At 50.0% G+C, this 23,159-nt stretch overlaps 1 protein-coding gene across 7 annotated transcripts in view; it reads left to right on the top strand.

The window, feature by feature from the left end:
• The window catches only part of LRRN2 (leucine rich repeat neuronal 2), a 76,624-nt gene extending 71,279 nt beyond the window's left edge, over window positions 1-5,345 (top strand). For all 7 annotated transcript variants that reach the window (XM_078004300.1, XM_015119504.3, XM_078004314.1 and 4 more), the window contains one exon: window positions 2,329-5,345. In XM_078004300.1, the coding sequence (XP_077860426.1) occupies window positions 2,555-4,696 (2,142 nt within the window). In that variant the 5' untranslated portion in view covers window positions 2,329-2,554 and the 3' untranslated portion in view covers window positions 4,697-5,345. The remainder of the gene's footprint in view (window positions 1-2,328) is intronic.
• Window positions 5,346-23,159: the final 17,814 nt, after the last annotated feature.

Raw genomic sequence — 23,159 nt, 5'->3', positions numbered from 1 at the left:
ACGTGTGTTTGTTTACCTTGAGTTTTACGTGTCAGTGCACACACACCCCTACGCAAAACCTCTATGCCTTTTAAGTCACGGTTGTTTTTCCCACCTTCAGAAATAGCTGCAGGGGAAAGTGGGAAGTAGTCAAATGTAAATAGGCTTGCTGTGTTCCTGCTCAGGGAAGGGGACCCTGCCTCCAACTACTCCCCTCCCAAGCCCTAGCATCCTGGAAGCAGGATGAGATAGGTGAAGAACCCCTCTGGCCCACTGAGAGGCACCTGCCTGGATAGTGGCAGGAGACATAGCTCCAAGCTTTTTGCAGCTGCGTGGTAAGGAGTCATCACCCCAGGGGACAAGAACAGGCACATGGCCTGCAACTTTGGCAGTCAGTACATCCCAGACCCTCCAGAAGCCCAGGGCAGAGTCAGACCAGACAGACCTGGGAGCACAGATGTGAAGTGTAAACGGCACACAGCCCCCTGGACTTGAGTTGATTCTTGTATGTGACTTGAGCCAGCTATGTGACTTGAGCCAAGTTCTTTAACCTCTTCAGGACCTCAGTCTCTTAATCTGCAAACTGGAGGTATGAGTGCTTATCTCATATACCTGTTGTGAGGGTCATGTGAAAAAAGACATTCAGAGTCTTTGAAGAGTCCTGAGCAATGGTGGGTGCTCAGTAAGTGTTTGTGCATTTCCTTGACCCTTGTAGCTAAAAACTTACCTGGAATCAGATTCCCACTCAGGAGTCAGAACAGGCTTAAGAAGGCAACATAGTCTGGCCCCTTTTTGTTTCCATCTTTGGTTCTAGGCCAAGGCTATACTTGCCTCCATGGCCCTGGGATCTAAGAGAGAAACTGGATAGGTTCCTCACACTCAGGATGGAGGAAACAGCAGTGGCTCAGATTCTCGATTGGAGGGGTGATGTCCAATCTCCTGGGGAAAGGAGCTCTGGAGTCACAGAGATTGATTCATACAATCAACACACACTGGGCACCCATCCTGTACTACAGGCACAAGAGGCAAGACAGGTCTCTAGTTAGAGGTGTTTTCCCATGGTGTGGTGAGAACTGTGACAGTAGGAAGCGTGAGTACTTTAAGAGCTTAAAGCCAGCCCCTTAGCCAGGTGGGGAGGTTTTGGAGAAGCTTTCTGCAGGTGGTGACTGAAGTTAAAGTTGAGCGTTGAAGAACAAGTAGCAGTTGTCTGGAAGACAATGAGGAGGAGACATCAGAAGGGTGGCATGTCACGGTAACCTCAGGTTTGTGTGCAGTGGGTAAGTGGGGTGGTGACAAGAGAAGCCAGGTGAAGGGGCCGGGTCACAGAAGGCCTTACCTGCACAGCTGAGGAGCTCAGACCCAGGCTTCTTAACTCCACTGCCTCCTGCTGGGCAACTCTGCCAGGCTGTTGGGAAAGGAGAAAACCTCCTGCCTGCGGGGTGAGGAGGTTGGCAAACACCACAGCAGTATCCCCACCCGGAGGATCCTAGGCAGCAGAACACCCCAGCCTGCCTGGGTGTGGATCAGGTCTGCTGCCTTTCACCTCTAGAGTCCTGGGGAGCCCATCCCAGGTTTTAGAAGCTGTTGTACTTATTTCCACCAATCCTCACCCACCTCCCACTTACACTGCCAGAGGAATTTCTGGAAACTTACCATTTTATCTTCCATTTACCCAGTGAGCCAAGGAGGCTGGGAGGAAAGAGGTAAGAAAGGTTAGAGAACCTACCTTACATCTCTCTGGGCTCAGAAGAACTCTGAAGATAACAATAATTTCAGCCCATCCACTCTCCTTGCCTCTCAAACACACACATGCATGTGCGCGCGCGCACACACACACACACACACACACACACCTTCCTCTCCTTCACTGAAGACTCACAGTCACTTGCTCTGTGAGCAGGTCATAGAAAAGGACACTAAAGCCTTGAGGACGGTCCTGGCCATGACCTCTGCAGCTCTTTTGGCTTGTTGAGTCAAAAAATACGGGAGGGGCCAGGCGCAGTAACTCACACCTGTAATCCCAGCACTTTGGGAGACTGAGGTGGGCAGATCACTTGAGGTCAGGAGTTCAAGACCAGCCTGGCCCACATGGAGAAACTCCGTCTCTACTAAAAATACAAAAGTTAGCCAGGGGTGGTGGCACATGCCTGTAATCCCAGCTATTTGGGAGGCTGGGCCAAGAGAATCGCTTGAATCCAGGAGGCGGAGGATGCAGTGAGCTGAGTGTGCCACTGCACTCCAGCCTGGGTGACAGAATGAGACTCTGTTTTAAACAAACAAACAAACATGGGAGGAGGGGTAGATACTGCTTCTCTGCAACCTCCTTAACTCTGCATCCTCTTCTTCCAGGGCTGCCCCTGATGGGGCCTGGCAATGAGTGAGCAGGCCCAGCCCCAGTGGACAAGGAAGACAAGCCATATCCAGGAGGGCAAGAAGTGACACCTGGTGTAGAATGACTGCTCTGGGAGGGTGGTTCCTTGGGCCCTGGCAGGGTTGCTGACCCTTAACCTGCAAAACACGAAGAGCAGGACTCCAGACTCTTCTCGTGAATGGTCCCCTGCCCTGCAGCTCCACCATGAGGCTCCTCGTGGCCCCCCTCTTGCTAGCTTGGGTGGCTGGTGCCACTGCCGCTGTGCCCGTGGTACCCTGGCGTGTGCCCTGCCCCCCTCAGTGTGCCTGCCAGATCCGGCCCTGGTATACGCCCCGCTCATCCTACCGTGAGGCTACCACTGTGGACTGCAATGACCTATTCCTGACGGCGGTCCCCCCAGCGCTCCCCGCAGGCACACAGACCCTGCTCCTGCAGAGCAACAGCATTGTCCGTGTGGACCAGAGTGAGCTGGGCTACCTGGCCAATCTCACAGAGCTGGACCTCTCGCAGAACAGCTTTTCGGATGCCCGCGACTGTGATTTCCATGCCCTGCCCCAGCTGCTGAGCCTGCACCTAGAGGAGAACCAGCTGACCCGGCTGGAGGACCACAGCTTTGCAGGGCTGGCCAGCCTACAGGAACTCTATCTCAACCACAACCAGCTCTACCGCATTGCCCCCAGGGCCTTTTCCGGCCTCAGCAACTTGCTGAGGCTGCACCTCAACTCCAACCTGCTGAGGGCCATTGACAGCCGCTGGTTCGAAATGCTGCCCAACTTGGAGATACTCATGATTGGCGGCAACAAGGTAGATGCCATCCTGGACATGAACTTTCGGCCCCTGGCCAACCTGCGTAGCCTGGTGCTAGCAGGCATGAACCTGCGGGAGATCTCCGACTATGCCCTGGAGGGGCTGCAAAGCCTGGAGAGCCTCTCCTTCTACGACAACCAGCTGGCCCGGGTGCCCAGGCGGGCACTGGAACAGGTGCCCGGGCTCAAGTTCCTAGACCTCAACAAGAACCCGCTCCAGCGAGTAGGGCCGGGGGACTTTGCCAACATGCTGCACCTCAAGGAGCTGGGGCTGAACAACATGGAGGAGCTGGTCTCCATCGACAAGTTCGCCCTGGTGAACCTCCCCGAGCTGACCAAGCTGGACATCACCAATAACCCACGGCTGTCCTTCATCCACCCCCGCGCCTTCCACCACCTGCCCCAGATGGAGACCCTCATGCTCAACAACAACGCTCTCAGTGCCTTGCACCAGCAGACGGTGGAGTCCCTGCCCAACCTGCAGGAGGTAGGTCTCCACGGCAACCCCATCCGCTGTGACTGTGTCATCCGCTGGGCCAATGCCACGGGCACCCGTGTCCGCTTCATCGAGCCGCAATCCACCCTATGCGCGGAGCCTCCGGACCTCCAGCGCCGCCCAGTCCGTGAGGTGCCCTTCCGGGAGATGACGGACCACTGTTTGCCCCTCATCTCCCCCCGAAGCTTCCCCCCAAGCCTCCAAGTAGCCAGCGGAGAGAGCATGGTGCTGCATTGCCGGGCACTGGCCGAACCCGAACCCGAGATCTACTGGGTCACTCCAGCCGGGTTTCGACTGACACCTGCCCATGCAGGCAGGAGGTACCGGGTGTACCCCGAGGGGACCCTGGAGCTGCGGAGGGTGACAGCGGAAGAGGCAGGGCTGTACACCTGTGTGGCCCAGAACCTGGTGGGGGCTGACACTAAGACGGTTAGTGTGGTTGTGGGCCGTGCTCTCCTCCAGCCAGGCAGGGACGAAGGACGGGGGCTGGAGCTCCGGGTGCAGGAGACCCACCCCTATCACATCCTGCTATCTTGGGTCACCCCACCCAACACAGTGTCCACCAACCTCACCTGGTCCAGCGCCTCCTCCCTCCGGGGCCAGGGGGCCACAGCTCTGGCCCGCCTGCCTCGGGGAACCCACAGCTACAACATTACCCGCCTCCTTCAGGCCACGGAGTACTGGGCCTGCCTGCAAGTGGCCTTTGCTGATGCCCACACCCAGTTGGCTTGTGTATGGGCCAGGACCAAAGAGGCCACTTCTTGCCACAGAGCCTTAGGGGACCGTCCTGGGCTCATTGCCATCCTGGCTCTCGCTGTCCTCCTCCTGGCAGCTGGGCTAGCGGCCCACCTTGGCACAGGCCAACCCAGGAAGGGGGTGGGTGGGAGGCGGCCTCTCCCTCCAGCCTGGGCTTTCTGGGGCTGGAGTGCCCCTTCTGTCCGGGTTGTGTCTGCTCCCCTCGTCCTGCCCTGGAATCCAGGGAGGAAGCTGCCCAGCTCCTCAGAAGGGGAGACACTGTCACCACCATTGTCTCAAAATTCTTGAAGCTCAGCCTGTTCTCAGCAGTAGAGAAACCACTAGGACTACTTTTTACCAAAAGAGAAGCAGTCTGGGTCAGATGCCCTGCCAGGAAAGGGACATGGACCCACGTGCTTGAGGCCTGGCAGCTGGGCCAAGACAGATGGGGCTTTATGGCCCTGGGGGTGCTTCTGCGGCCTCCACAAAGTTGTCCTTACCTCCTAGGGGCACCTCTGCTGCCATTCTGAGGAACATCTCCAAGGAACAGGAGGGACTCTGGCTAGAGCCTCCTGCCTCCCCATCTTCTCCCTGCCCAGAGGCTCCTGGGCCTGGCTTGGCTGTCCCCCGCCTGTGTCCCCGGGCTGCACCCTTCCTCTTCTCTTTCTCTGTACAGTCTCAGTCGCTTGCTCTTGTGCCTCCTGGGCAAGGGCTAAAGGAGGCCTCTCCATCTCACCTCGGGGAGGCTGCCCTCAATGTGGGAGTGACCGCAGCCAGATCCGAAGGACATTTGGGAGAGGGATGCCCAGGAACGCCTCATCTCAGCAGCCCGGGCTCGGCATTCCGAAGCTGACTTTCTATAGGCAATTTTGTACCTTTGTGGAGAAATGTGTCACCTCCCCCAACCCGATTCACTCTTTTCTCCTGTTTTGTAAAAAATAAAAGTAAATAATAACAATAATACGGGGGAAAGGAATGAAAGGAAAATAATCCTCTGAGTACTGAGTGCAGTTAAGGAGCTCTGCTCTGGAATCTCCTCGGAGCCAGCTGGGCATGGCGACCAGCTGGGATATGAGAAGATGGACAAGAAAAGGGACAGGGTGAAAGAGGGGACAGTTTTTCCTTTTCAGTTTGAATTCTGGCCCCTGGGCCTGCTTCTGGCCCCCAAGAGTCTCTGTGGCTGTGACAATGACCAGAGTGAGGAAGGGAGGGAGGCAGAGTGCAGGAGGCAAGGAGAGGGGTGGGAGAGAACCATGGAGACAAACCCTGAGATGGGGAGAGCGGAAATTTCCATCACCAAATGCTGTCACCCCTTCTCCTTCTCTGATAAGCAATTAACATGCCAGAGCATAGGAAGCACTTCCCAGCCTATTTCTAATTAAACAAACCCAAGAGGCAGAGTCATGCAGAGAATTGCAAATCATCAAGACAGCAAGAACTTTGGCTCGCTAGGGCAGGAGCAGGGCATGGGGTGATAGAGGATTTAGGGAGAGGAGGGCTATGGGATAAGGAAATTACTGCATTTTATCTGTGTTTCATTTCAGTATAATTTGCAATGAGCATGGTTTGCTTTTTTAGTTTTTTCGTTTTTAAACTGATTGAGTTATTAGGACTACATGTGAAGAGGAACATCTGTTGGGAAGCCATCAGAGCCAAGGGCAGAGGGGCCACTGTGGGCCCATCAAGGGGCCGTGTCAGAGCCAGAGGCCACTGAGCCACCGCTCTCCGTTTCTGAGATAGGCTGGGAAGGGAATGGGTTTCCTGAGACTGACAGAAAGCAATGCACATTTGGAGGGTCCCCCTGTGTTACCGACTACATTTGGCAGACTTGTTGGAAGCAGATCCTAAGCCCCCATCAAGACTGCAAATGTGTACATGAGCGGAAGCCAGACCAGTGACAGAGCATGAGGCCCCATGGATCTGGAGTGCTCACCTAAGCGAGGGTAGCATCGCTCTCTCAGGAAGCTCAAAGAGAGCAGGCTCTGCGAAGACCATCAGCAAACAGCCACAGTAGGAGCCTTCTTCCTTTTGGCTGAGGTCCTCACTCAAGCCTACATCAGTCACCTATGGGGCTTGTTAAACACAGATAGCTGGTCCTGCCCCCAGAGTTTCCCATCTACTAGAGCTGGGTAACAACTGAGAACCTGGATGTCTAACAAGTTTTCAGGTGACACTGATGCTGCTAGACTGGGGACAACACTTTGAGAACCACTGGGCATAGGCCTGCAGTAGCTGGGATTTTTCACCACTTCTGCTTCAGGCCTCAGCTTTTTCATAGACAGTGTTGTCGCTTATGGCTCCAGAAGAGAGTTGGGAAGGGGCTGGAGGATGATCCCTCATCCCCACTCTTCTGACGCGTTGCTCAGCCCCCATTTCAATGATACACTTCCCTGAGGTCAGCAGCTCCTTTCATGAGTGTCATGAGTGCTTTTCTGCATGGCCATGTTATATGTTCTTTAGGGGAGGGGAAGGCAGAGATTCTTTCTACATCTACACACATGCTCCCCTTTCCCTGCAGCACCCTGGCAGACACCCCTAGCACCCCAGAGGGTTCTCTGCTGGTGAGCTTTGGGATCATCACAGCTATGTTCTAGGCAGCCGTGCCAATGGACTGGAGCTGGCCTGTGCAATTTAGCCTATTCTCTATCCTCCAGGATCCAGAAGCTCTGTAGGGAGGAGGTGGGACAGAGCCTGTGCTGATCATGGAAAACTGGAGTCAGAAATCAACACCTCTTCTTTCCTCCCAGAAGATCCACAGTGCTGCCTTTCTTCTCTGGCCCATGAGACATGGAGAATCAAGGTGTTCCCTTAAATAAGCTCCCGAGCCCTGTAAGAGCCTGTGGAGCCTGTAACACCCTCCCATCACCTCCTCCACTGCCACCCCAGAACTTACCCAAGAGCCCCTGGTCAGTCAATAGCCACCAAAACAGGGACCACCTGCAGATCCAGAGGTCCCAAGGCTTTAGATCTCTCAGGCTCAAAAGACCTGTACATGTGCCTGCAGCTGGAAGGTAGAAAGAGGGAGTGTTCCCAGCCCCAGAGGACCATGTGCCTGCTTTGATCTCTTTGCTACCCCTGTTTCCACCAGACTCCTCAGTTATAGAATGATTGTAAGCTGTGAGACCCTGGAGAAAGGCTGAAATCATCCAAGCCAGAGGATGCAGCTCTGGCTCCCAGATGCCATGTGCCTGTACTTGATGCACTGTGGCGTCTCAGCTGCTGTGGGGCTCACAGCTGCTCAAGCCCTTGAATGTGAATGCTTTCTTCTCAGAAGAAAATGTCAGTTATGGGGACTTAATCTGTGTCTCACCTGAATCCCCAGGTCCTGAACTGTTAGGCTACACCAGATCAGTTAGGTGAGGTGGGGAAAGGAAAGTAGCTCAGGGCATCTCTTCTGTAAACAGAGATGACACCGCAGGGATACTCCCCAGTTGGAGAGAGGGAGGACAAGGCACTCTGTGGGTTGCTGTGTCCTGGAATAGCCAGAAATGGAGCAGCTGACCCTGAGCAGCCTCTGCCCTGGTACAGAGCTGGACATGTGGCTCTGGTGTGTTTCGAGCAGGAGGAAGGACTGTGGGACCATCCCTGCCCTCTGGCTCTAGGTGTCCATTAACACAGCCTAACAGGTGACATTTGAAGTCTTAGCTTCAACACTAGACCAGGCTTGTGGGCAAATAAATGTACTGGGTTTAAAACAAAACAGCTATTAAGCCTGGTGTCTTCTGTACATTTCAGATTGCTTTTTTTTTTCTTTTAATCTTAAATAGGAAATAATACTTACAGCCAGGAGCAGTGGCTCATGCCTGTAATCCCAGCACTTTGGGAGGCCAAGGAGGGCAGATCACCTGAGGTCAGGAGTTTGAGATGAGCCTGGCGACATGGTGAAACCCCATCTCTACTAAAAATACAAAAAAGTTAACCATGCACGGTGGCAGGCACCTGTAATCCCAGCTACTCGGGAGGTTGAGCCAGGAGAATCACTGGAACCCGGGAGGCAGAGGTTGCAGTGAGCCAAGATTGCGCCACTGCACTCCAGCCTGGGCAACACAGCAAGACTGCATCTCAAAAAAGAAAGAAAGAAAATGATACTTCTGTTTAAATTTTAAGCTTATGGCCTATCGTTTATTTCTATTGAAATGATTTCAAAACCTAACCCAATTTGTTGAGTGTATTAGTTTTCCCTCCCTAGTGCGCTGGCAAATTCAGCCCTGCCTTCTGTGTCCTCATTCACTGCTCAGATAGGTCACAGAGCAGAAATGGGCCTGGAGACAGTTCCGCAGCTCACCACTGCAGCCTTCCCGCCAGCCTGACATGGGTCCATTAATCAACATGTCTGATGTGGCCGCTCAGCTAGCTACAAACCACCCAAATACACTATCTTGCAGCCTGTATTTCTGCACCTCATCTGTAGGGTTGTCAGGATAGACTTTGTGAGAAGTTGAGCTGAAATGAGGATGTAATGAGTGTGTGGCCTTCCTGGGAACCATCAGTCTAATCACCGTATCACAGAAGTAGAGAAGAATGACTGGTCTAGTGGAGGGGACCAGTTGGGACTTTCCTGATCTTAGCACTGAAAGTCCCATGTTTCGGGAACTCTCTCAGTCCTGGGGAAACTGGGATGGTTGGTCACCTTGTCTGGTGAACTCTAAGTCTACCCAAGCCATCTTCCTCCCTCCCTTCCAATCAACAAATATTTAACAAAGATGACCATGTGATAGGTGCTGTTCTATGAACTAAGAATACAAACAAAAGTCTCAGAGACTGGAGACCTTGCATTTTAGTAAGGCGAGAACGTTGATGAACAGGAGAATTAAGTAAAAATATATAATATGTTGAATGGGGATAAGTACTAGGGAGGAAAAAAATGTCAGGAAAGGTAAGTGGGGCCTCGATTGGGTGGTCATAAAAGGCCTCATTGAGAAGGTTAACATTTCAGCAAAGACATGGGGGAGTGAACTAAGCAGTTGTCTGGAGGAAGAGTGATCCAGGCAGAGAGAATGGCAAGAGTGAAGGCCAAGAGCAAGGAGGCTAGCATGGCCGGAGCAAGACGGGGTGGAGGAAAAGTACCCGAGAGACCTGCTGTCAGAGAAGCAGCAGGTGGCAGTATTTGGCCCTGTAGACCACTGGAAGGACTGGCTTTTCCTTTCAGTAAGAGGGGGAGCCCATGGAGAGGTCTGAGCAGACAAGGTGTGATTTGACTTAAAGGGATCCCTCTGGTTGCTAGACTGAGAACAGAACATGGGAGTCTGGGGTGTGCAAGGGCAGAAGTGAAGAGGCCAGATAAGAGGCTACCAGGACTGTCACCTCAGTTAAATAATTTCCTCTAGAACTTTGCCAGGATGGACGCTAAATGCACCTTTGTACTTTCTAAGTCTATCCTTTCCCCTGTTTTTGAAAATTGAAGCCACATTTGCCCTTTTGCAGGCTTCTGACTCCTCTCCATTTCCCCATGATTTTTCAAAGTACTTATCCTAAGTAGTTCATGTAGATCAAGCCTCCGCCACCACATTTGTAAGCTCTATCAGTGCCCTGCAGTGAGAATGACACTCACTTAAGGTGGTGAGGAATGATCTTGATTGGCCTTCAACTCTATCTTAATTGTGTTTGTTGTTAAAGCACATCATTCCAAGGGAGACAGCAGTGACACACGCAAGTCATTATCCTGCTCTTCCATCAGCATCAACAACACTTTGACAGGTCCAGGCATGACATCCGCCTTCCTGCTTGATGATTTTACCCAAAGAATTCTTGTGTGTTCTTCACAGCTTTCACAAGTGTCAGAGCAACCTGTCCTTTAACCCATCCAGTATATTCTTGCCCATTTGCACTATTCTTTTGCAGTTACCCTTTGTTTAAGAACATCTCCAATATTTTGTAGAATGGCAATAATGCTAATATTGATGAAGCACTTACTACATGCAAGCCACTGTAGTAGGAATTTCACAGGTGCCATTTCATTTCATTCACAGCTACCTTATCAAGTGGGTACAATTATCCCCATTTTACAGATTTAGATATTAGAGCTCAGAAAAGTTAAATGATTCATCCATCCAAGGTTGCACAGCTAGTAGGTGGCAGACCCAGAATTCAAATGCTGTCTGATTCCAAAGGCCCTGTTTTCACCACTCTACCCTACTGTATTCAAATTTACATGCTTTTGGCCAGGCACAATGGCTCACGTCTGTAATCCCAGCACTTTTGGACGCTGAGGCAGGCAGATCACCTGAGGTCAGGAGTTCGAGACCAGCCTGGCCAACAAGACAAAACCTCGTCTCTACTAAAATACAAAAATTAGCTGGGCTTGGTGGCAGGCGCCTGTCAACTACATGGGAGACTGAGGTAGGAGAATCGCTTGAACCCAGGAAGCAGAGGTTGCAGTGAGCTAAGATTGAGCCACTGCACTCCAGCCTGGTGACAGAGCAAGACTCTGTCTCAAAACTTAAAAAAAAAAAAAAAAGTATGTACTTTCAAAGTATGGGAAAAGTTTTTGGAGAGCAAAAGGACTTCTAAGATCTGTGTGCACTGGAGAGCTCCCTGTGCAGCCACTTTTATTTTTAGAGGCTGCCCTCTTTTTTTTTTTTATTTAAACTCAGGATAATTTGCGACTTTATTGTCAGAACTTCAGTTTTAAAACCTCTTGAACTATATTCTCTTGAGAACCATAGCTGATGATTCCGTTCTCTGAAGTTTTGAAGCATGCTTTGTAGAAGTCTGACTCTGTATTCTCACCTTTTCATTCCCTGGATCCTATCAACTCTAAAATTCTGTAGTGGCTTCCTCTGGAGGCTCTGATCACTCTCCTCAACAATGAGTTCTCTTTTGTTGGTCAGAATTAAGTCCAGAACAGCTTTTGCCCATGGGCTTCCTTTGCTTTTGAGCTTAGATGTCAGCTGGGCAAGTCAGGAACTCATCAGAGGCTTAACGCCGAGCTCAGCCCTGCACCAAACAAGCGCCTAGATGGCAGGAGTCGCCCCTCACTGCTTCCTAATCTACATGCCTGTTTTATAGCATTGATGAGAAAACATGGTCTCCATGGTCTCCTTCTAGCCAAGTGGCCCGTGTCATTCTCATACACAATGCCCTCCCAAGCCATTCTCCTTTATCCTCATCCAAATGCTGTTTCTGCCTCTTCTTGACCTTCCATGGCCCTGTTATAGACATGAATCAGTACCCCCACCCTCCACCTCCACCACATACTCCAAACCTTTGTGTTTCTCTCAGTTCCTTTATCCACAGCCCCCAGCCAAAGAACCCTCCACCTGATTATAGAAATTTCCAGTCACCATAGTTTCCTTCTCTCACCTTCAGTGCCACTGCACACTTAAAGAGACCTGGTTTGTGTTGCTTCTGGATGTCTCAGAGCTCTGAAAGAGCCATTGTTTGAAAATGGCAATTTCCTTCATGACAGAACACTAGTAGGTTGGGAAAACGCTAAGGAGCTATTCCTTAACTTTTAGTTGCCTCCCTTATGAATCAAAAGGGCCAGGCTGCCAGCCTGCAAGGGAGGAAGAAAGACCCAGACTCAACCTGTGTGAAAAGGATCATGTGTGGTCTATTCTGGAGGACGGCTAAGCTCATTGATATTGACATTCTCACTTGCTCTTAGTAATAGCTCAATAAGTTAGGCCCAACAGATATTATCATCCCCATTTTATAGATAAAGAGACTGAGACTTGAAATATTTAAATAACATACCAAGGTCACACGACTAACAAGGTTAGAGCTGGAGTTTGAACCCAGGTCCTCTCACTCCGAATTCTCATGCCCTGTTCAGTTACCGCGCTACCTTCTACATAAAGAACAAGGATGTGGATGGCATATACTCCTCTCAGGGGTGTGTAACACTCAACAGAAACAATCAGGGGCTAACTACAGAGGATAAAGAAGAGATGGTATCGCTTACACCAATGGGGATTATAGGAGCTGTGTGTGTGGCAGGCAGAAGCAAGAGCCCACAGGGTGGTCCCAGGATGCATGGGGGTGGCTCTGAGCTAGGCAGAGGAGCCACAGCTGAGTGTGTGCTTCACCATTCCAGAGCTCTAAGACCATTGATCGCTAAAATCCAAGCTCTCTCAGCTGAAGCCAGCCTCAAGGAGACATCTGGTTTAGGCCCCTACCTTCTAATGGCTCAAATACCATTATCTCCATTCATTTTACAGTGAGTGATGGAGGAGGAACTAGAACCCAGGTCTCCTGACTCAGGGAAGGGCTGAATTAAGGATCACTGGAAGACAGGTGGCCATTTTTCTCAGGGCCCTCCACTAGAGTCAGTGGGTCAAAGATGGACTTCCATGAATTGCTGACCAATTTTTCTGTGTACATGTAGATGTAAAATTTTGGAGAGAGGGCACTTTAGATTTAATAAGATTGGGAAACAGGTCCAAAACCCAGAAAGGTCAAGAACTACTGCATTAAAGGGTGCAAGAATCATACAGCTGCAGGATTCGAGACTACAGCTGGAAGTTGCCAAGGGAAACAGAACCACCCACAATTTGAGGGTCTGCCAGGGAGGTTTAGATTGATGAACATTCACCATCTCTACACCTAAATGGGACCCAGATTTATGTATATAGACATTTCCTTTAAAATAAGGAAAATGAAGTAAATTCCCAGTGTTTTCATTTGCAAAACAAAGGCTCCTATGTCGGCTCTTAACCTTCAAGCTTTCAGCCCATCAACACCCCCAAGCTTTCTGGAATTTCACTGCAATCCCCCACATCATCCATGGGTCTCTGACTCCTGAGAACCACGTTAGAGCTCACTCAGCCAGTCAACACCTGTCCCACCACCACGTGCCCAGTGAGGGCAGTGGATTCAGCCTAGTGCCCTGAGAAACCTAGTCTAAAGCTCTTCTCTTCTTTAATCTTGGGTAGATTAGAATTACCCGTCCTGTTCCGTTTCTCCTTTATGACCCTGCCCCAATTCCTCAACCTCTCTGACCCCACCATGCACATATGCAAATACATGGGCTGTGTTCACACGTGCACGTACATGTGCTCGCACAAACACACACAACTTTGTAGATGTCATGTGCAGCTCTGCTCCAGTCCCCCATTCTACACACACCATCTGCCAGAAGCTATTTTCAGCACCTAATAAAACTGTTTTAGAGTGAATCCTGGGGTGGTCTACCCTTTGCTTCCCCAGGGCAAGAGCAACTGAGCTCCAGATGGAGCTAAATTTTGCTACCAAGTGAAGAGGAGGAGAAAGAGTCAACCAAGGGCTATCAAGAGACCCTAGTGACCTCCCCACAAGCAGTATGGTGTGTCTCAGCTTTGTACTTACTGTCCCTTACTGTAACACCCTTGGGCTAGTAACCAAACCGCCCCACCTCACCCACAGGTGGCTACTACCTTACTCAATGGTTCTCAAACCTGAGCACACATCAGAAGCACCTGGAGGGTGGCGAAAACACAGATTGCTGGGCCTCATCTCAGAGTTTCCAATTCCCTAAGTCTGGAGTGGGGCTTGGAAATTTGCATTTCTAACACAAGTTCCCAAGCGATTGCTGGTTCAGCGACTACACCAAGAGCTAGTGACCTAACTCATGAACTTGTTGTGAAGATTAAATGAGAAAACAGGTAAAGCACCTGGCACATAGTAAGGTAGTGGGTCTCAACCTTGGCTGTGCATTAGAATCACCTGGGGAGCTTTAAAAAATCCAGATGCTCAGCACTGCAGACCAATTAAATCCAGGTCTCTAGGGGTGAGATACGTACATTACCACTTTTTGAAAAGCTCCCAGGTGACTTACATATGCAGCCAAGGTTGAGAGTCACTGAATTAAGTACTCAATAAATTTATAATGCCCTTTATAAACTACCCAGCCACCCCCATCCTGAGAGCCTCCCTCTCCTCCTCCTTCCCCAGGGTCCCATCTCTCACTCTGGCTCCCATAGGAAGACCTGAGTGAAGCCTAACCTTGGCTTTGGCTTCTAGAGTGGATGCTGAGGACCACATGGAAGATGAGCTCTGGTTCATTCACTTAGTGGCTCATCCACTCAGGCGCTCCTTCACTCAGTCATCATCAACCCAGCTGCCATTACGGCACCCACAAGGTGCTCGGGGGATGCAGGGATGAGTCAAATCCAGTGCTGTCCTCAGGAGTTGGTAACAAAGAACAAAAGATGTAGAGTAATAGACTCTCAGATTCCGAAGGGTCCTCCAGCCCCACCTCCCACCCACCACAGCAGTTGTCTTTACAACCTCCCCATCATCTCTTGCCAGCATCCATACTTTAAGTGACAGAAAGCACATCACTTCACAAGGCAGCCCATCCAGCTTAACAATGCTACTTGTTGGAAAGTTCTTCCTTAGACAGCTGAAACCCACTGCCCTGTTACCCCCACTCATTAGCTCTAAACTCTGGAAGCTCCTCATCCCAGGCTTGGCCTCCCACATGACTAGACTGCAGCTATCCAGATTCCTTCCGTGGTAAGGAGAAAATACAGCCTAAAAATCAAGGGTGCATTAATCCCATCAAAGTACAGAAGTCCCCTCTATGAAAATTAACTGCCACACATGGTAGCTCACGCCTGTAATCCCAGCACTTTGGGACAGCAAGGTGGATGGATCACCTGAGGTCAGAAGTTCAAGACTAGCCTGGTCAACATGGTGAAACCCTGTGTCTACTTAAAATACAAAAAGTAGCCAGGCATGGTGGTGGGCCCCTGTAATTCCAGCTACTCCGGCAGCTGAGGCCGGAGAATCGCGTGAACCCAGGAGGTGGAGGTTGCAGTGAGCCAAGATTGCGCCATTGCACTCCAGCCTGGGCAACAAGAGTGAAACCCTGTAAGAAAGAAAGAAAGAAAGAAGGAAAGAAGGAAAGAAAGAGAGAAAGAGAGAAAGAGAGAAAGAGAGAAAGAGAGAAAGAGAGAAAGAGAGAAAGAAAGAAAGAAAGAAAGAAAGAAAGAAAGAAAGAGAAAGAAAGAAAGAGAGAAAGAAAGAAAGAAAGAGAAAGAAAAGAAAGAGGAAGGGAGGAAGGGAGGGGAAGGAAGGGAGGGAAGGGAGGGAAGGAAGGGAAGGGAGGGAAGGGAGAGAAGGGAGAGAAGGGAGGGAAGGGAGGAAGGAAGGAGAAAATTTACTTTCTGGCTCTCACAGCTTGTGCTGGGAAGCTAAAGTTAACATAACACAAAAATATTCACTAATGAACCAACCACAATTTACCCTTTACCCCTCACTAATAGATTCTTTTGGTTTAACTCCAGCCTCAGCCTGACCCAATCTATTGTGTCAAAGGTCTTTGTTGGTCTCTGCTAGTCGTGGGTGGCTACCACCACAAGCAAATACACGAACCAATTGCAAAGTGAAATTGCATATCCTGCCTCCCAAAATGCAGATTTTAATGAGGTTGATGAAATCAATGTTAGAGAAATTTTTACAACATCCACAAAGCCATTGAAAAGATAAGGAGCTAGGGGAGACCAACTAAACTGAAGAAGAGAAAACCAACAAGGATCATGACAACACAGTTACCTCCAAGTCAATGATCTGGGTATCAAAAATTGAGAGGCCTTTGGAAAATGAAGCATCGCAATGTTTTTGCAAAACAAGGACCCTCTTTAAGATCTTGCTGCATTGGCTGGGTGCGGTGGCTCACACCTGTAATCCCAGCACTTTGGGAGGCCGAGGCAGGCAGATCACAAGGTCAGGAGTTTGAGACCAGCCTGGCCAATATGGTGAAACCCTGTCTCTACTAAAAACACAAAACTTAGCCAGGCGTGGTGGTGGGCACCTGTAGTCTCAGCTACTCGGGAGGCTGAGGCAGGAGAATCTCTTGAACCCAGGAGGCAGAGGTTGCAGTGAGCTGAGATTACACCACTGCACTCCAGCCTGGGCGAGAGAGTGAAACTCTGTCTTAAAAAAAAAAAAAAAAGAAGATCCTGCTGCAAAAAATCGAGGAAGCAATGAAGAGTGTTTCCCTCCAGGAGTCTAACATTTGGTTAAGGAGTCCAGTATTACCAGTGAAAGAATTTCTATACTATGTCAAGTACAAGTCAGCGATGATCAAGAGTTAGATTAAGGGGAACGCAGATTAACAATTCAGAAGGGGAGGTCCAAGAAGACTAGAATGATTGGCTAAGGCTTTGCCAAGGAGGAGGGAATGGGCTTGTTTTTGAAGGAGGATGTAGATCCACCATCACCACCGCCACCTTCCTGTCGGCCTCCTATATGGATACCCACCATACTTCAGTCAAGAGAGGCCCAAAAATCTACATCTAACATGCCAGGCATATTGAGGAATTAAACTGTGATGTATATGGTCAAGATCTCAGGAACGTAGACAGGCAATGGACCAGGTCACATGGCAAAGGAGGCCAAGGGCTAGAGGCACCCCTAGAGGTAGAGGAGGAGGGCACATCTGAGAAACCACTCGAGCCCCCGGGTGCCCTATGTCCAGCCCATCTGGGTGTGTGGCCAGCAGGCCTGTGCTGAGGGTTCCCCATAGGTCCAGCTGCTTCAGCCAGCAGGTGGATGGAGAAGTGCAAAGTCACATTTCACTCAGTGAAAAGGAAATCGGCAGCAATTAGCAACCTTTCCCTCCACGCTGATGTTCCCCTGTATGGGCAGGGAGGCTTCCCAGCTTTCATCCCGTACATCCTCTGCCTCCAGTGGGACCCCAGGGAGGCAAAACAGGTCGCAGGAATAGGAAGGCAGACCTTCATGGGTGTGGGACCCAAAGGAACATTGCGTTTCCCACCTCTCAGCCTCCCCACTATTTTTATACAGAAGAAATAGGCTAAGGTGAATGCCAAGGGGAAAGTAAGTTATAAATACATGCAGAGAGGAGAGAAGAAGTGGGGTATGTGTGTGGAGGAGGTGCAGTTAGGGAAAACGGCAGCTGTGATTCTTGGCCATTTTGGTTCCAGTTAAGCACCCAGGGTCTTCTTCTCCAGCTGCCTCTCTGGGTCCCCATCCATTCCCAGGCAGGAGAAAGAGTGCCTGGGAATCCAATGCTACTCAAATGAGGGGAGTCTGAGTCAGGGTTGACCTCTCACTTCCTATAGCCCCCAGGAAAGGAGAGCTGTCCATACCCCATCCCTACCCTTACCTTCACTTCGCTTTTTTTTTTTTTGGTTTATTATTATTATTTTTTAAAAGAAAGGGCAGTTTCTATGTTTCATTTTTGTGTATGTGTGTGGCTTGTGTGTGTGTGTTTTAGTTTTTTTTGTTGTTGTTGTTATTTGTTGTTGTTTGAAACAGAGTCTCACTCTCTTGCCCAGGCTCACTTCAACCTCTGCCTCCCGGGTTCAAGCGATTCTCCTGCCTCAGCCTCCCGAGTAGCAGAGGCAACAGGCACACAACCACCATGCCTGGCTAATTTTTGTATTTTTAGTAGAGATGTGGTTTCGCTATGTTGGCCAGGCTAGCCTCGAAATCCTGACCTCAAGTAATCTGCCCACCTCAGCCTCCCAAAGTGCTGGGATTATAGGTGTGAGCCACCATGCCCAGCCTTGTTTGTGTTTTTTGAGACAGGGTCTCACACTGTCACCCGGGCTGGGGTGCAGTGGCACGACCATAGCTTACTATAGCCTCGACCTTCTGAGCTCAAGCAATCCTCCCACCCCAGCCTCCTGAGGAGCTGGGACCACAGGCAAGCACCACCGTGCTTGGCTAATTTTTGTATTTTTTGTACAGATGGGTTTTCACCATGTCACCCGGACTGCTCTCAAACTCCTAGGCTCAAGCGATCCCTTGGCCTCCCGAAGTGCTGGGACGGCAGACGTGAGCCATTGCGCCCAGCCCTGCTTTACTTTTTTTTAAAAATGTAAGTCATCTAATTTCTTTCTTTTTTTATTTTTAATGGTGGTAAAAAGCACAAAACAAAATTTATCATCTTAACCATTTATAAGTGTTCAATAGTACTAAGTATGTTCATATTATTGTAAACCAATAGCCTGAATTCTTCATTTTGCAAAACTGAACTCTGTATCCATTAAACCACCACTCCCCATCTCCCCAAGCCCCAGCCTCCGCCAACCGCTGTTCTACTTTCTGTCTCTATGAATCTGACTGCTTTAGATACTTCATGTAAGTGGAATCATACAGTATTTGTCTTTTATTTCACTTAGCATAATGTCCTCAAGGTTCACCTATGTTGTAGAACATGCCAGACTTTCCTTCCTTTTTAAGGCTGAGTAATATTCCCTGGCGTGTATGTACCATGTTTTGTTTATCCATTCATCTGCCGATGGGTGTCTGAGTTGCTTCCACCTCTTGTCTACTGTGAATAAGGTTCCTATCAATATGGATATGCAAATATCTCTCTTCAAGACTCTGTTTTCCATTTGTTTGGATAGATACCCAGAAGCAGGATTACTGGATCATATGGTAATTCTATGTTTCATTGTTTGCCATGGTGGCTGCATCATCTTACATTCCCACCAGCAGTGCACAAGGGCTCCATTTCTCCACGCTGCTTTGCATTTGAGTCTTTGAGAACTAGGGGCTGCCTCAGCACCTCTGGCCTTGAAAAGAGAGCCCAAGACCTCAGTCGGGTTTGGCCCACAATCTCAGCCCTTTTCTGCCTTCTCTTCAGAACCCCCTATTTTCATTTCTGGAGAAATCTCATGGCCATTATCCAGTCCCTGAGGAGTCATGACCTCCAGCAACCCTGAGAGGAACAAAGAAAACCAGGGCTTCCAAGGCAACGAGTAAAATAAATATCTAAGAGCAGTGGTCTCAGACAGCAGCTCCCACAGCAGTGAGACAGATTTGGGATGAGGAAGCAGTGGGTCACCACCTCCTCCTGAGTTGGCTGCATGGTCCACAGCAAGGGCAAAGAGATGAAAGGAGAGGCTGGAGTTGGGGGAACAGGTGTGGAAGTGCAGGAACAGGTGTGGAGGTGCAATGCCGCTGCCACCTCTCCCCCATCCACCGTGACATCCTCCAACCCAGCCTCTCTGCTTTGTGGTGGAGAGTTAGCAGCCAATAGTCTCATTCTAAAATCCAAATCTGGTGCTACCATGTCCTGGCTTTAAACATTTCTGAGGCTCCTTACTGTCCTCAGACTAAAGTCCAAATGCCTTGCACAATTACAGCCCTGCATGACCTGGCCTCAGTATTTCATGCTGGCTCTCTCTGTCACTCTGAGATCCAGCCACATTAAATGTGTTTCAGTTGCTAGAACAAACCACACTCGCTGTCTCCTGTGGGCCTTCATACACAGTGTTCTCTTAGCTTGGAGTATTCTCCACACCACCCTCTTTCCTCTCCTTTTCATCTGGTTAGTTCTACTCATCCTTTAGGTTTCAGCCTAGACGGCACTTCCTCCAGGAAGCCTTCCATGATGTCCTCCAATTCTGAGTCAGGATCCCCTCTCAGTACAGCCACAGGACTTATTATATTGGGGATGTAGTCTGCTGACTTGTCTGTGTCCTTAGAATACTCGGTTCCATGAGGAGAGCAGAGTCTTGTCCACTTTTTCCCCTAGCACCCACAACACGGCCTGGTTCAGTGTAGGTGTCTATTAAAAGCTTTTTGAAGAGTGTGTGAATGAGTGAATACATGAAGGACTGAACCATGAGGATGGTAAGAGCTGGGTGTGGTGGATGGGCATCAGACTCCCACCTCCTCTCCCACTCACACGACCACAGAGGGCTCTAACCTGCCACCATGTCAAGTTAAAAATTAGCCAGACCTTTTGATTTCTTTCTTGGCTTTTGGTGCCTCCCGAAAATTATGGATAATGAGGGTAGGCAAAAAAAGGGGCGGAGACCACACAAATGAAACACAAACCCTTGAGCTTCTTTGGAAAGCTACTCCAAAGCTCGGGGTCATTGGGCATATTTAAATTTATCTGGCCTTCCCCTGCCGCACGGCACTTAGTAATGAAGAATTCATGGTTTCTTCAAGCCCCTCCCTGACTTTCCAGCTTCTGACCAAAGATCATATTCTGCCCCTCCAGCCCTCACCACCTCCCACCACCCCACCCATACCTCCTCTTCCTCTTGCTAGGAGATGGCTGTGATCTATGGATGCCTCCCTGGGAGCCGGCCTGGCCCCGAGGCCCAAGGAGCCAGGTGTGACAGTGATGTATGGGTCTGGGCTGGACTCTAATTGGCCATTCCCTGTGGAGCATGGAGACTTAGCAAGACAAAAATCTCCCCTATAGCATCCTGCATCTTTTCCTGTGGCTGATAAATAGCAAGTCCCTGAACTGGGAACATACAGAAGGGAAGAGCAATGATTCAGGGGAGAGGAGGGGAGGAAAGGCTCCATCCAGAAGTGCTCGTGCTCACCCCAGGGCACCAGAGCTTCACGTTCTAGGGACACAAAGGATTAGAAAATTTTATGTAAGTACTATTGTCATGTCATTTTAACTAAAGACAGCGTGCAGACGCCCAAAGAACTTCCACATCTATTAGCCCTTTCACTCCCATGCCGTCCCAGAGAGGATGGGAGGGGTGGGCAGGGGCCTCTGTACAACTAGCGCTACTATTATGGGTTATTATTATTATTGCCTCTGTTAGTGCATTGTTTATTACACATTATCTTCAATCCTCCCAACAATCCCAGGAGGTAGGGAGCTGTTCGTGTCATCTAAAGCAGTACACAAAGTTAAGTTTTTAACCAGAAGAGTAAGTATAATTCCGAATTCATGATTCATGAATAATTCATGGTCTTGTTTTATTTTGCTTTGTGTTTGTTTGTTTGTTTGTTTTATAACGGACTTTATTTTTTAGAGCAGTTTTAGGCTCAGGGCGAAATGGAACAGATGGTACAGAGAGTTCCCACACAGCCCTGCCCTCGTGCTCACTGCCTCCCCCGTGCCCCACCAGAGTGATCCATTTGTTACAGTCGATGACCTACATGGGCACATGGTTGTCACTCGGAGTCTACAGTTCACATTAGGGCTGCTCTTGATGTTATACATTCTGTGGGTTTGGATAAATGTATAATGACATGTATCCACCATTAATTATAGTAACCTACAGAGTACTTTCACTGCCCAAAACATCTTCTGTGCTGCGGTCAAGGGGTTTAACCTCACATTTAGACAAAGAAACAGAGGTCCGGAAAGTTTATGTGACTTACCCAATGCCAGGTCCAGGATTCAAACCAGAGTCTCGTATTCCCGAGCCCAAGCCCTTTCTCCCCTCTAGCACCAACCTCTCCCGTGGCAAGTGGGTGAAATGTGGACCCTCGTTACCCAGCTAGCCAGGGACAATGTTGGAATGGAAGCCCAAGATGCTTTCCACAGTCCCAGATATCTGCTGGATCCCTCCTTGCCCTGGTGGCCAACCTCAGGCATTACCCATGACCCGGGGATGGACTGGGATCGTTGGATCAGAGATCCCAGAACATAAAACAGACCTTTCAGTTTAGAGAGAAAACCTTGCCGCCCAGTGTCCTTTCGGGCTAGAGCCAGGCTGGGAAATTCAAGTCCATCCTTCTCTTGACTCCCAGGCCCTACAGTCCCACCATGGCAGAGCATAGCAAGTCCTTTCTGTGCCATCGAGAAGAAGGGCGCCAGATGGTTACAAATTTCATAGGAATCATGTATGTCAAGGTTCTCTGACGCCAAAGGGCCTAGACTAGAGGTGGCCAGGTGGCCTGGCCAGGGCCGGAGTCTGGCCAGATTTGTTTAGCGTCAAAGGTACTCCCAGCCCACTCCCCACCCTAAAAAAAAATGCAGGTATGCACATATGCATGCTCTTAATTACTCCTGACCTGGCACCAGCCTCATCGTCGTGTCCTTTTCTAAGGGACCCTGTCTCCCACAATAGTCGTTAAAACTGACAACTCTGGATGCAAGCCGTGGCGACAAAAGGTAAACTCCCAGCCCGCCATCCGCTGGCAAACTGGCATGTCAGTGCTAAGACTCTCATCACCACCGCTGTAGTCATCCTCGTCCCTACAGCCCCCACGTTTGGAAGGCCATTCACAGAGGCTTTCTCCATCCACGCCACAATCCCATGAGGTGAGCAGAGCAGTATTTGTCTCTGCAGTTGGCAGGTGGGAAACACGAGGCTCAGAGAGGTTAGGTGATCCACCCACAGTCACACAGCTAAGACTGGAATCTCAGCCTCTTTCTACTATCACACATAAAATTGCTTTGCTGTTGACAAAGCAGCAAGCATTTCTCCAGTTACAGGCAAAACACCAGGCTGCAGAGCTATGATGCTTCGGGAGCGCAAATGCCTGTGATAAGAAAGAACACAGAACTTCCCTTCCCTCCTCCAGGCGGGGAGGCCCAGCGGGAGTCTCTGAAGGTCTCTGAGGACTGCAGCTCTTCAGACTCCCTCTCGCAATGGCCACTCTGGGTCCCTCAGAAGAGAGGGACTTGACAGAGCAAGGTGGCGGGTGAGGAAGAGCAAAGCCCCACCCATACTTCCTCTGCGCCCCCTGTCCCCTCATCCCCCCGAATACACTTTGGCTCCCCTTCCCTTCCCTATTTTGGGACTTAGGAAAGTCAGATACAGTATCCAAGACCTCTCGCCCTCATTCTTCCTATCTGTCAGGAGCCATGTTAAATCTTAATTAGAGGAAATCCGAGGCCATTTCCATGGGAGGAGAGCAGTAACCCCCAGCGCACACGCACAGGCTTGGGGGGACAAGGCCAGGCAGCGCGGAGGCCTGGGGCTCAGGCAAGTCCTCGCAGGCGTGCTGCAAGCTGCCAGAGCCGGCCTTTTGGACCTGCTGGGCGTCCAGGTAGGTGCAGCCTCCTTATCTATCTCTTTGCACTGGGGCTCAGAAGACTGGGGGAAGATCCGGGAGCCATCTCATGAGCAGAGTTCAGTTCAGTCTGCAAAATGGTTTTCCCAGTGAA

This window comes from Macaca mulatta, chromosome 1 (genome assembly GCF_049350105.2).
Source record: "Macaca mulatta isolate MMU2019108-1 chromosome 1, T2T-MMU8v2.0, whole genome shotgun sequence".
NCBI classification, from domain to species: Eukaryota; Metazoa; Chordata; class Mammalia; order Primates; family Cercopithecidae; genus Macaca; species Macaca mulatta.
Note: the sequence above shows the minus strand (reverse complement) of the source record. Positions and strands in the feature narration are given on the sequence as shown.